At 38.4% G+C, this 15,203-nt stretch overlaps 1 protein-coding gene across 1 annotated transcript in view; it reads right to left on the minus strand.

Annotated features, from left to right (window-relative positions):
• Ire1 (serine/threonine-protein kinase/endoribonuclease Ire1) overlaps positions 1-15,203 on the minus strand; it is a 73,786-nt gene that overhangs the window by 8,020 nt on the left and 50,563 nt on the right. Inside the window, exons 13-17 of the mRNA XM_083125529.1 lie at positions 14,696-14,889; positions 12,562-12,680; positions 11,240-11,390; positions 3,540-3,731; positions 1,798-1,983 (exon numbers count right to left, since the gene is read on the minus strand). Of these exons, the coding sequence (XP_082981655.1) occupies positions 1,798-1,983; positions 3,540-3,731; positions 11,240-11,390; positions 12,562-12,680; positions 14,696-14,889 (842 nt within the window). The remainder of the gene's footprint in view (positions 1-1,797; positions 1,984-3,539; positions 3,732-11,239; positions 11,391-12,561; positions 12,681-14,695; positions 14,890-15,203) is intronic.

The following is a 15,203-nucleotide window of genomic DNA, read 5'->3' on the forward strand; positions in this document are numbered from 1 at the left end:
GAGAAAAGAATGAAATAATTAATTACTAACCTTAGGTCTTAAAGTGTTTCTTTTTGCCATCTACCTTCAACAATTTTTCTCTAGCATTCTCTCCACCCAATCACAAGAGATGGTAAGTATTATTGGAAAGAACTATTAACATTAAATGCAAAGTTTCAGTGTAGAATCCACATAAACAAATGAACAACAGAAAATACAACAGAAAATACTGCCACCTTTACTACCTGTCAGCCAGGCAGCCATCTTGAATAAGACAGTCAACTGCCAGCTTGAGATGGAGTAGGATAAACGAGCAGGACACACTGCATTCTTTTACCTTCAATTTTAACCGTTAACCCAACTTACCTATTACCGTTCTGTCCTAACTCCGGAAGAAGCCACATGATGTGGTGAAAGCTGGAGAAAATGAAAAGTAAGTACATGCCTAACCTGGACTTTAGCTATTTAATAATACGTTGAAGCACTCGGCACTCTGAGTTAAGTATATGATTACTAGGGAATGGATTCCTAGGCTCATTTTTTTTTTTTACTACATCCTAGATGTATGCTATTTAGAGATCTTTGCACCCCTCTACTGAAATTCTATAGGACTTAAAATACCTACATGAACCAAAAATTCCTATAAATGCTTAAAAGCCCCCATTTTGACCTGAAAATGCCTTTTAAACCTTTTGTTTAACTTAAAAAACAACTTTTATTAAGAACGATCCTTCATTTCCACCACAAAAGTTTGAGACCCTTGAACGAATCCGAACGGCAAAAGAAGCAATGCAACAGCATGGGGTGTCAACGTCTGTGCAAATTTCCGCCATCTTCCAGCCAGCATCACGAAATTGGAAAAAAATGTGGACTGAACTGACTGCATGAGGCATTCTCTGTTGTTAAATGCTGTACTTCCCAGGCGATTAAAGAGCCTGTAGGTGTAGTATGCCAAACAAAAATACAGGCTGGAATTATTCCTGGCCTCCAACAGTGAAAGAGAGCGGGAAGATTCCAAGAATACATCCACCTGAATGGGTTTCGAGTGCCTGCTGTGACGAGTAAGAAAGGTAACCCTGTAAGTGACCAATCATGTCCTCTATTTCCCCCAATAACACAACAGTTAGGTAAAAGGAGAGGGTTTGTGCCAGAAACTACAGCTGTCTTAACGTAGAGGCTGTTCATCAAGGAGAGACGACCACCGAGAACCTGCCTGAGGTGCGAGTTTTGAGTTTGAGGATTTCTTTAGCCCACTTTATGCACAGATAGGCTAATTGGGACTGAACCTACAGGCTAAAGTGGGATCCAAACCACTATGTGCCTCCAAAAGATATCGAACCTACAACCACTATGCCTCGGGGAGCCCCATACCCTGCCTTGGGAATCTGCAGCAGTTGGATTTTGAGGCTTGGAGAGAAGGTTCTGTGTGTACAAGCACCTCCTCACAGATGACTGAAAATAACTTCACCACGGAGAACATTGAAAAGAATATATGGTGGTGCATAACTACAAAATATGATAAAGATTTCGTATTGGGAAAACTGTATCTTTCTGATAATCAAAGAATAGAATTCATTGCACTAAAAATAGCATCCTTTTGCATATAAATTACATCTAAAACTAGCTATTTCATGAAATTATTAATTAATAATTACAGCTATTAATACATTATAAGCACCTAAAATTATTTTTCGTAATGATTACACTGGAGCATATTAAAAAACTGATCTGCTTATTTCTAAACTCTTTGAAACATGTTCTTGGTTCAGTCCCAATCGATACTCAATGTTTACAATTTTATGTAAAACAGATCCTTACCTGTGAGAAAGTATACTCCCTGTGGTAGTATTCATGGAAAACAACTTCATTCTGCACGCACTGCATTCTGAACCACGTGTGGAGCAGCAGAAGAGGGAATCTGGACATCCAGTACTGCACAAAAGCTTCAGGAATTGGACCAAGGATGTCCTGGGCTTCTGTAGAAAGCTCACGGTAATGATGTTTCTGTTTGAAACAAGAAACCGGGCATAGTTATTCATTTCAAAGAAGAAACAGAAAAATGTATCATAATAGTTATACGAGGGCCATCTGGAAAGTAGTACCCGTTCGTGCCGTGTGGAGCACTAGTCACACGAGTAGCCGCCGCTCAAGATCAAACGACTTCAGTTGAGTGTGTGCGAAGTTTCGTATCGCTGTCATTGTAGTTATTGTTTCTGTGAGTGTTTACAATGTTCAAAAAAATTGAAAACGCCGCCACTTGTGAGGTTAGGGCTGTAATCACATTTCTCAATGCCAGGAATGTGCGACCATGTGATATTCACAGTCAATTAAAGAAGGTTTATCGAGACAATGTTATTGATGAGTTGTCTGTTAGGGCTGGTGTCGAAACTATGGACGAACTGCTGAGTGCAGTTGACAAATTCATCAAGAACGATCAGTGCATCACACTGGATGAAATCAGTGAACAGTTTCCTGATGTTTCACAAACAGTTCTTCATGAAATTGATTCAAATTTTCATTTCTTCACAAAAGTAAAGGACTTTTGGGGAGGAAAGACATTTCACAGTGCTCAGGAACTGAAAGAAGGGGTGACTACTTTTCTCAATGGACGGGCGGCAGAGGAATACGAAGCTGGGTTACAAAAACGTTACACGTTATGACAAATGCTTAAATGTTCATGGTGACTATGTAGAGAAGTAGTTTAAAGTTTGTTGTTAACAATTGCAAAGTTTAAAAAAAAATAAAAACGGCTACTAATTTCCGGATGGGTCTCGTACTTAAAGATATACTGTCACACAAAATGTATAACGCAAAGAAAGCTGTTTTCCAAGACTGGAAATTTACATAACGTATACCAATAGTGAACTCTTTTTTCCTGTGGAGACAGTGTATTTGTTTTAGTATTTTAATTGTAGTTTTTCTGCCACTTTACGACTAATTGTAATGATGAGAATGAGTGATAATTAGATAAATTTAATGAAGCCACACTCACAAGGAACATCCGTGCCAAGGCCGGGACTCAATCCTGGCAACTTTGGTGCCAAGATTGAAAGTGACACCCATGCCCATGCTGGGATTTGAATCGAGGACCCTGATGTTGTAGCACGGTGTGCTAACCACTCTGCCATGGAGATCAGTAATACAGTGGAACCTCGATTTAAAATTTTTCAGGGGACCAAACTCTAAAAACTTAAAATGCGGAAAAACATAAAATCGAGAAAAATTTTATAACATTTTGCTATGTTGGGACCATCAAGATTGAATGTATAATGCGGGAAAATGTAAAATCGAGGAACGTAAAATCTGATTTTCACTGTAATATTTGTTCAAAGTGGTAATGATTGATTGAGTTGTTGTTTTAAGTCCACTTTATGCACAGTAAGGCTAATCGGGACTGGGCCTACAGTTTAAAGTGGAATCCGAACCACTATGTGCCTCCACATTGAACTCAGGACCTCTTGATTACAAGGCGAGTTCAAAGTGGTATTGTGTCAGCCCTGACATTCAAGGTCAATATAACTGAAACCTTGCATCATGAATATTTTCTATACAATAGTTACCTTGTTTCTCAAGGCACGCAGCAAATCACGAACACTTTGCCCTCTGTAGTTACGATACTTCCGCAGATCTTGAGAAATTTCAGGTTCAATATGCAGCCTCCAGTCCTCTCGAACTACAATCCTTCCACCTCGCTCCAGTGTCTGAAGTACAATGTTGTCCTGCTCGACTTTTTCAATTCGATCACTCACATCCTGTGATGAAGAGAAGAGAAAACTACTATGTGGCTGAAATTTTTTTTTACCTTTCCCTAACTTATTAATCTGAAAAGTCTGCTACCATTCAACATAATTTGGACATTTTTCATCTTCGCTCTGAACTTATTCTACATTTAGCAATTTTCTCGTCTTATCTTGCTAGTTGCTGTAGCAGGATAACTGCATGGCTCAGAAAGTGATGCAAAATATCATATTTTGTAAGGGCCTTGAAGATGGCACAAAAAATATTAGTCATATCAGTTGTCAATTTCAATTCAGTTAGAAATGGAAAACTTTTTTACTTTGCATTTTATTGCACTCTTTTGAGCTTCTTAATACTTTTTCAATTCTATATTGCATTTTGAACAATTTTTGGAAGTTTCTTAATCATCAGATTGGTCAGGTTATTTTCTGCAGTATTAGCTTCAACACTCAGCCTTTTTTTTCAGTTTGAAATTTGAAAGTATATACTTCTCTAAATACTTTGTTACAGTTATGATTGATAATTCGTTCTTTTTTTCTTTCTTTTTTCAGAATTAATCAGGCTAAGATGTTTTGCTAAAACAGGGTGGCTACAAACAAGCAGAAATTAAATTCCCTGACTTTTCCAGGTTTTCCAGGACAAAATTTACATTTTCCCCTGACAATTACAAACTAAAATAAATAGATGTTTTTGCAAATGGAAATAATAAACTCTTACAAATTCAGGTATGGATTTGTTAAGTACCAATATTATCTTCTACGAAATTCTCTATTCTCTATGATTTGAATTCAAACTGCAAAATAGTGAATTTGAAAAATTAATACAATTCACAAGCTATGGAAGGATTACGGAATTTTATCATACACAGTAAGTTTAAAATAAAATATTTTTTAAGTTACGACTAAATGAGATTACAGTGAAGAGTGATTGATTAAGAAAATTATTTTGTAATTTATCAGTCTCCTTATCCATTCTCGGTATTATATGTTGATATTTCAACTGAGGTTTGGAACCCTCTGCTTGCAAGAACCATGAGTGCAGACTCATTTCTCAATGCATAAATCTAACAACTTAACTCTTGCATAAGTGAAACAATTGAATTGTATAAAAGAAAGTGTCATATTTCCTTACTATCAATGGGATTTCTGCTTCAGTACAGTATATCCCAAGTGAAGTATTGTGAAACTGACAACATGCAGTTATACCATTATTGCTGATGAAAAGGGTATGTGGGTATTAGAAATTTAACGCAAGCAATTTATAGAATTCCATTATATAGGAAACTGATTTAGCTAACCAAACATTAAAGCAGAAGCACTGTTAATAACAGCATCTGAAAGTTCATATACGAAGGGCATCCTGAAAAAAGCTCCAATGGTAACTGTACGCAGCACTAGGGGCCAAAGAGCGACACACACATGCGGGCAGGAAGAAGTGGCATGTAGCTGTAATCTGGTACAGTCTCAATTCAGCCATTTTAGGACAGTTCTAGGTTAAAGATTGCAGCTCTCATACAGTCTCCCACCGACTGCGATGTAGCCTACTTGTAGTAATCAGATTTTTGCACGCTCAGAATGTGGCACAGAGCCACCAGCAATCGTGTGAGGTGTGCAGACCAGACGTCGTGAGTGATAGTATAGTCAGACGATGGTGCAGACAATTCACGGAAGGCCAATCAAATGTGCACAACCCCATACAGCTGAGTACACGCAGGCCCTTTGCATCACTTCAGGTGAGAGATCTTGGACCACTCCCAGTACAACCTTGGCCTTGAATGTACCGACTTTCATCTCTTTGTTCAACTGAAGAGGTTTCTGGCAGGAGAAGGATTTGACAGCTACAATGTGGTAGAGATAGTTCCAGTCTTTGCTGTCAGACACATATGCAATGAGCATACAAAATTTAGTGCCATGCTACGACAAATGCCAGAACAATGGTGGTGATTACGCCGAAAATTAGGTTAGGACTCACGGTTACTAATGCAATAAATTACTACTGATACTCTTGTTTTATTTATGCCTAATCGGTAGGACCTTGATTTTTTTGTTATTTTTTTTCAAATTGGTGTATTTTTTTATTTTTTACTATTCGGTGTTATTTCCCCCAAAATTCACATTTTCATTCTAGGCGAATTTTCTGACAAGTACCTGAAATTATACCTTCATGGTGTTTTAAAACTACCGTTTCAAATTGTAAGTCACATGGACTACGCCTCTTCCCGAGAGTTTGATATCTTGGAAGTTATTTTGGGAAAGTTATTTTCCATACCGCCTTTTTAATTTTAAGATAAGGGTTTTAGATAATAGAATTTTCCCTGTATATACTGAAGGATGCATAATGATCAAAAGTGGCGACGCACCCAAAAAATTTAAATCAATCAATCTCATGTGACAAATACCGATATATTATAGCACCAAAAATTGGCATTATCTTTTTTTTTTTACTTTGTTAGTGTTAAGTTTTCCAAAATTCGTGTTTTTGTTTTAGAACATTTTTCTGCCAAATACACCAAAACTTAATACTTCCATTGTGCTTTTAAACTATTTTAAATTGTAGGTCACATGGTCTATGTATTTCGTGACAGTTTGATATGTTGGAACAGATTCCTGAGGAAGTAAAAGTAAAGTGCTCCCCTGTGCTTATCATCAAGCAATGAAGGCATCTAGGGGGTGTGGAGGTAGGGCCCCCACACTTTCTTGATGTCAGCCGAAGGTGGGGGTGATGTGATCAGCACCACGCTCCTGGCTACCTTTACCCCCCAAAGTTTCCTCCAGGTAACCGCTTGATACGATGCTGGGTGCGCGCCGGAGCAGTTTGAACAGGTGGAAAAAGATCCCGGTTCTCTCCCGCAGGGGATCGACTCCAGGTCTCTCGCATGGTAGTCAGACACCCTAACAACTGAGCTCCATTATTTCTCGCTCGACAAATGCCGATGGTGCGAACTTAGCTTGGTAATTCAAAACACATCTCACACGACAAATACTGAAGATGCACTACCGTGTGACGGTAGATACGCAATCGATCTCCTGTTAAAAGCCTGTCACTTTGCTCTTTGATGCAAATTGTTTTGATAGAAGTTGAAAAAAACGTGGGAAATACATGATTTAATGTGGCTGTTGGAATTATTCCATGTATAACAAGCATTATAGTTTACCCTTGAATAAAATGTTGGAAAACTTGCACGTTCTATGTACACAAATATGGCACATTTTGTTTCTTTAAGCCTAGAAAAGACAAGAATGTTGGATTTCATGGAATTTTTCGTTGTTTTAGGACATTTTTTAAAAATAAAATCGCTAAAAACTCCAACAATTCGCATTTTATGCCAAATTTGCATTATTTCGATATTTCGAATAGGCAAAATGTGTCCAAACATCACTGCAAATTCATAAACACAACTTCGCAGCAATTAACATTTTTCACGGTTTTCGCGTTTGCGAAAAATCAAGGTCCCTATCAATTGAAAATTACTTTCTGGGCACCCCTCATATAAATCAGTACAAGAAAAGGGAAAATTTAGCAGGGCTGGCAGAGAAAAGTCAATTCTTGAAGAAAGTGATATGCTTTTATGATTGAATGATTCAAGTAAATATGATATTAAAATATTTGCGTATTTATTATTAGTATTTTATTTCATAATATTGGACAGTAACTTCACTCAGTGAGAGATTAATTGACCGTCTCTCACAAGTTTAAACAGACAGGACAGAGAGTGGCGATAATTTCATTGCAATACTAGTGTTGCAGTAAATTTGAGGTTTGGAGCATGCACTTGCCAATTTTTATAACGTTCACCAATGGAGATTTATGTTTCACTTTTTCGTGATAGTATTCAATATATATCCCGTTTTGTTGGATTCTCCTTGATATCTAAGAATAGTGCAATGTCATTGTGAACGTATGTTAACTTGTGCGAAACCAGTAATATGTCAGGATGTTGAAAGAAAGCCTTCGTAAGCACTGCTACATTAAATAGGGTGAAGTGAGCCAGAAGAGTAATAAATTTCCATCAGCATATTTGTAGTCTAAAGCTCTTGTTTATGCATGCAATTTTTGTTGGATGATGCAGTCCAAAGACATCCAACAAAAATCAATTCCATAACAGTGCCATGCATGCAATTTCTGTCACATTTTGTAGTGAGATACTTTGTCGGGTGGCGATATTCGACAAAAATCGTATGTATCAATGGAGCCTATTTGTTTCCATGTTCCTTCAGTTTGTCCAACAAAATGCCTTACTACAACGTCCGACAACTATCGGACAGCACCATCCACGCCCATCCCCTCCATCTGTTGACAGTTCTGTCCCCTTACTACTCCCATACGGACAAAAAAAATTATAATTCAATGTATTTTCCACGTAATATTTAGAGGCTTAACACATATTTCTGCCCTTCCGGAAAAATCTCAAGATCCATCTATCTATATATATATATATGGATGGGTCAATATGAAATTTTGGCTGATACCGATAAAGTACCAATATAAAATTTACCGATACCGATAACCGATATTCTACCGATCCGATATAAAATTAGAAATGGCCCTTGAAGAACCTGAAAGGTTCACTGACCTCTTTAATAAATGTGTGTTTCAAGGTGAATGCAGTGCAAGATAAATTGCATATTTAGACATTTACTTTTTTAGAAAGTAGGGCATGGATATTATCCATAAAAATTACAACAAAATGGCAGAATTTTGCACTCAATTATCAGATAATAATCGATATATCGGATCGGTAAAATAACCGATATAGGTGTATTGGCCGATACCGATAGAGTACCGATTAATCGGTCCAATCCCTAATATATATATATATATATATATATATATATATGAATAGGATCAGAAAAGGTGCCAGAAGGGTGGACAAATACAAATGATGAAGGAGACGGTAAACACTTACCGCACGAAGAGAAATAATTCAATATTTCGCGATCTGAGTCGCATTTTCAAGATAGAAGGAAAAAAGATCGGCGTCACTCTCTCTCCCTCTCCCCTCCCTCCCCTCCTGCCATCACTGGTTTCTGGCACTGTGGTTGTGTTGTGCATAAAAGGGGCCTAAAAGTTGAGGCCGAAACTTAGCAACAACATTTCCTGTTCCCATGCAGAGTTCCACAACGATATCTTAAAATAATAATAATAAAAAGTGAATCAAGACAGAATTCCCTGACATTTCCCTGACTTTTTGATACCTCAAATTCCCTGACTTTTCCTGGTTTTCCAGTTTATCCAGGTGTGTCGCCACCCTGTAAAACAAACTTGTAGTCTACAGTTGTTACAAGCATAAAAACACAGTTTTTCGTTGTGATGTTTCAGGGAAGCACACACTACCTTCATCAAACATTTATTTTTAGTTTGATTAAAGATACAGTTATAACAATGGTTAGAAATCTTTAAAAAATAATCAGTTATACAATGCATCTTGTCAGTGTTATATTGTTGGAATGTGGCAACTTAAATGTGAAACAAGCAGTCTATTTTATTATTATTATTTAAGATGACAAATTTTTATCACATTTTTAAAAAATTATAAATCCCAAATATCATCAGGCAATTCAAAAATCATTATCCCTTTTACAGAGATTCTTGATGTTTTCAGTTACATTGATTTTTAAAAATGGTGGCCTACTCCACTTGTGAAATAGAAAATTGTATAGTGGGTCTATGTTACCATCTTCATTATTTAATTTATTCCAGTGTTCTTCTGCAATGAACAAAAATGCCCAGACAAAAAAAAGTATGACTTAGTAATGAGAACATTAAGAAATTAAAAAAACATTTTCTCATTACAATATAAAGCACAGAGAATGATTGTTATATGTTACATGAAAAATGTTTTGTGTGTGTTTTAATAATTAAATGTATTGGGTTGGTGCGAATGAAATGTCCGGTCCAGGTGCATCATTGCCAAAGGCCAAAAAAATCAAAACTACAATACCTGGTTAATCAAAATATTCGCCGTCTGCAGCCACACACTTTTGTCATCGCTCAGCCAACAATTGGATTCCATGGCGAAATAAGTCTGGAGTCTGCGACGCAAAGATCTCCTCAACGGCATGTTTCACCGCCCGATCATCAGCAAAGGTCTTCCCTGTCAGAAAGTGATCGAGATGCCAGAAGTGATGGTAGTCAATGGAAGAGAGGTCGGTAGAATATGCTGGATGAGGAAGGGTTTCATATTGCAACTCATGGAGAGCCTGCACCGTCCTTTGCGCGACATGTGGGCGAGCATTGTCGTGCAACACGAGGACTACATGTCTGTGGACCATTGCTGGATGCTTGTGGAGAAGTTTGTGGTGCATTTCATGGAGTTCAGCACTGTAACAATTTGCATTGATGGTTTCACCTCGCCTGAGAAAGACATGATGGATTACACCCACCATACCAGCAACAACACCTTCCGTGGGTGGAGAGGTGGTTTCGGAAACCGCCTTGGACGTTGATCACGATCCAACCATTGTCCTGATCGTTTATGATTGTCATAGCAGATCCATTTTTCATCTGAAGTGACAATCCGATGCAGGAAACCATCCCAGTTATTCCTTACACTCAGAGAACTACACACCTCCAGACGGCGAGTCTTGTTGATCGGTGTCAAATCATGTGGTACCCGTGAGTCCAACTTTTTCACTTTACTGATCGCACGGAGCCGCCAAATGACAGTGGTATGGTGTATGCCTAACTCGTCTGCAATGGCACGAACACTTTTCCGAGGGTCCGCTTCCACGGGGTTCCTGAGGAGCTCATCCGAACATGATGTTGGTCTATGGCCACTGGGTTCATTTTGGAATGCTGTGTCACCGGAACGAAATTTGACAAACCAGCGGCGAATGGTGCGTTCATTTACCATTCCTGGCCCAAATGCACTGTTAGTGTTTTTGGCGGCTTGTTGAGCGGAATGTCCCAGTTTGAATTCGTAAAGACAAATCACTCGCAATTGTGTGTTCTCCATGGTGCACTTTCAGATGACCCTGTTCAGCAACACACTGCCTCCTGACTGTCTGGGTGCTCCAGCCTGTTTGCTGGACATATACAGAGTTTATGACGTTAGACCCGTGACCTCAGTCAATCCCTGTGTTGTGTTGTTGAGGTGAGTTTCCCACCAGACGTCAAAGCGGACATTTCATTCGCACCAACCCAATAATACTGATTGTAATCAATTGATGTCCAACTAAACTTTCATATCATACTGCACCATATAATGGAATATGTTAATGCTTTATGTATGTTTTAACAATTATATGTTGTACTAACTGTAATCAATTCATGTCCAACTGAAATTTCATGTTATACCACGTTATATCACACTATATCATGGAACATGTTTTGTGTGTGTTTTAACAATCTGTATCAGTAGATATTGCAAATTGGCCCATCGGAGTTAAATATCATCCTCTAGATCCCAGTTTCATATTCTTAACATAAAACCGTAACACCCTATCTAAACAAATGATTTCTACCTTTAAAAAAAACATTCCACAGATAAATGAGAGAAGTTTGGAAGCATCCGAGTACAAACCTGTAAAAACATTAATATTTTGCTTCTGCTCCAGAATACCGGATGTTTATATATAGCACTTGCAGGTGGCCTTTCAATTGGGTTAAAGCTGATCATCTTTTCTATGAGGCTCTGGGCTAGCAAATCCTCTTCATTATCTAGTTCAGATAATCTAAATGGATGACACAGAAAGAATTTACATGAAAACATATTCTACCAATATAATACATTTGATATTATTACACTGGTATTGGTTATTATTACATTATATTATTGTAATTATTACTAATAATATTACAGGTTCGGAGAAACTTAAATGAAGTCTGACCTTACATACTCACAATATAAATGAGGCATGAAGAGGCCTGTAGTCACCACATGCCCCTTTCATGTTGCCAAATCTTGTAAAGAGACCTGTGGGGGGACCTAGGCAACCTAGCAAGTGTCCTCTCCCCCACTTCTAGCCCCCTATACTATTGCCTCTTAATGCTAAGCCTTTTCTACAAAGACAAAGTAAACTGCTCTTGACCACCCAGTTTTGGCACCCAATCGCCACCAACTGACCAACACTTAAAGGAATACAAAACTAATACCGTATTTACACGTGTAAATTGCACACCTTTTTTTCCAAAATTTTTGCTCCCAGAAACTTTGGTGTGAATTATGCACGGAATAATTCAGACAGCCAACATGTTTCCACTATGTCACTGTGTATAACAATATTAATATTATATTATATATCAACAGGCTCAAATACAAATTACCAGGTTGGATTATTAAGTAATATTATTTTTTTTTTAAAAAAAAAACACTATAAAAGTGAAATGACCATTCCCCATAATTTTTAACGGAACGTTTTGGGATGCCGAGACCATGGAATGTGTATCAGGTGAGAAATAATAGAAAATAACTTCCTGAGCACTGCAAATCCGAAAAATGTGACTCACTGAATAGGTATGATGTCATTAATTCTTGATTGGCATAGCAATAGCTTTACGACCTACAACTAAGGAAGCCATTTCTTGGACCTGAATAGCACTTCACATTATATACGAGATATAATTGTTTGCAGCTTTTCCCCATAAAAAACTAGGGTGTGCATTATACACGTACAAGCATGCGTAAATATGGTAATTCACTGAATAGCAGTACTCACACGATTGTGATGTGATATGCTGCACAAACCTGCATTTGATTGGTTAATCTACAAGTGCCAAATTATATATTTCGCTTCTGACTTTGGTGTTAAATGTCCCTAAGATTACATACTGTGCATGATTACAAAAAATATGGATTTTTTTAGACATGAAACTTTAGACAACATATATGAAGGGAAAAAATACCTGAATTCTCCATTCAAAATGTTTGCTTGTCGCCTTAAAGCATCTCCAAATGGGTGTTTTCCTGAGGTGAGGACATAGTAGAAAACACAGCCCAAAGAGAATATATCGACAGCACATGTCTAGAAACACAAAACAGACATACTGCACAAACAAGAATCTACAGGAACCAGATATTCATGAAAAAAGAACAATTATTTTGTTTTTCATACAACATAAGGAATGAAACTGAGTGTAAATAACAGGTTATCAAAATTTATTAAACTATAATGAGAATATTTACCTTCAACCATCGAAGCGGAACAAAGATATTTCATTTTTCAACAAGTGTGCAACACTTCCTTTTTTCTTTACAGCAGGGATAATAACGCTAATAATTGAAAACATACAACAATGCAGAGATCTTTCCTGATATGATGAAACTAGGGATGTGACGAAGCTGAAAATTTACCGATGCCGATGTACTCACCGATAATTTTTGGAACCGATACCGATGCCGATATTTAACCGATTCCGATACATAAGATTATTAAACAGAAATGTGATGTTATTTTCAACATGACAAAAATGTATACACGTTTCCACATGCAGTAAAGTCCCAGGAACCCAAATCTCCAAAAATGTCTGATATAATCTTAAAAACAGTTAATATATATGTGCAGATAAAATAAATCTCAAAATTCAATAGGGATGTCAGAGATAACAGACAAAAAAATTCAAAGTAATTCTTGAAGCTTTCCTGGTGCCATACGATGAAAAGATTCTCTCGAACTATCGACCAGGTGTGTTGTGGAAAGGATTCCAAGCTTTCGAGAGCTAACGTCACTCTTCAGGGTAGAAGTGAGTAACGTTAGCTCTTGAAAGCTCGGAATCCTTTCCACAACACACCTGGTCTATAACCTGAGAGAATCTTTTCATGAAAAAAATTCAAGTCTACATTATAATTAATAAATACAGAGGTTGTTCACTTTATATCCGACCATTTTCGATTCGGTGCTGCCACCTGGCGTATCATGCTGGAACTAAAGGTCTGCTGGCGGGAGCAGTGTTGTGTCTGACCTTGTAGGTGCGTGAGTGTTGGTAGTGAATGTTATCAAATGGCGCCGAAAATCAACCAGTATTGGGAGAGTTACGTAATGGCCCTTTTCCATGCTACGTTTTCATACGTATGCATTGTGAAACACTCGTGGTGACTACTGCGAAAGCTATTGTGACCCGTTACACACAACAGGCTCTCCTTGCGAAACATTCACCCACGAAAACCACCAGGAGAAGGGCTGGAAGCAAAGTGTCACATACCGTGACAATGACGGCAAGGGGCGCAGCAACTTTGTTCGTCAGTGCAGGGAAAGTTTCCCTCGTGGCTTTATGGTTGTGACGGGATTCTGATATGAGAGTAAGTTGATGATACGCAAGGTGGACAAAAACGTGAAGGTGAATGCCAGATACTTCCAAGACTCCATTCTGACACCTATCTATCGGAGAGACATCCCACAATTGTATGGAATGGACGCGAAGAAGGTGATGATCCATATGGACAAGGCTTCGAGTCATACCGCCAGAACATCACTACGTTTTTATCAGGAATTAGGAATTCGTGTCTTTCCGTTTGAAGACATTCCTGTGAAAAGCCCAGATGCCAGTCCAATGGATTTTTGTGCATTTGGACTGTTGAACGACGTCTTGAACATCGCTGCCCGCACACCCTGGATGGTCTATGGAAAGCTTGCAGGGAGGAGTGGGACAGAATTCCCATGCCTGTCCGGCGCCGGAGCTTGCTGCAATGGAAACTGCAATACCGGGCGATAGACCACAATGCTGGGGATCCAATAGAACATGATCGGTGGTGGCAGCGCGGTATCTCTTAAGGTAAGTACCTGTCAAAAATGGTCGGATATAAAGCGAACAACCTTCTGTATGAGGCGTTGTCGATATTAAGGGTGAACTCAACAAAGGTTGATTTTTTTTATTGTTGTATCACGTAGAAACTCATGTAACATCTGATAGAAGTCTGCCTCGCCTCTAATACTCTGAAATTTGCTTTAGAATAGAACAATGCATGAGCTTTAGAACAGGATAGATGTTTGGAAAACTGCAGATTTCTGCAAAGCAACGCAAATCCTTCACAGTTACTTACCGTTCTCATTTCCCCATTAAGCATTTCCGGTGCAATCCACCCCTCTGTTCCGGTGACTCCTGATCGCCTTGAGAAGGACATCCTCCCGACTTTCAACTTCTTGCACAGGCCGAAGTCCGAAATCATGGCTCTAACCTCACCTCTGGCATTCGGCATTGACAGGAGGACATTGTGTGGCTTCACATCACGATGAACTGCGAGGACATTAAAAAAAGACACAATTAAAGAATCATGCATCTCTTCGAGGACTAGAAATCTCCTTACTCAGGTTAAACGTGAGGTTGACTGCTACTTTTTGAGTTATTGTTTGAAGGATTTTTTAAATCCATTGTTGTCTCACGGCTGACGGTTGTAATCCCTTATACATTGTTTAATCTTATATTTACTGCCACCACCACTACTACAGGGACTGGACCCAGCCTGGTTAGCGATAGTCGACTGGGAGCATGGACATCGGAGAAATGCCATCTGATTGACCAGCTACCTTCACCGGACCCCTCCCACATCA

This window comes from Lepisma saccharinum, chromosome 7, assembly GCF_977018435.1.
Source record: "Lepisma saccharinum chromosome 7, izLepSacc3.1, whole genome shotgun sequence".
In the NCBI taxonomy this organism is placed as follows: Eukaryota; Metazoa; Arthropoda; class Insecta; order Zygentoma; family Lepismatidae; genus Lepisma; species Lepisma saccharinum.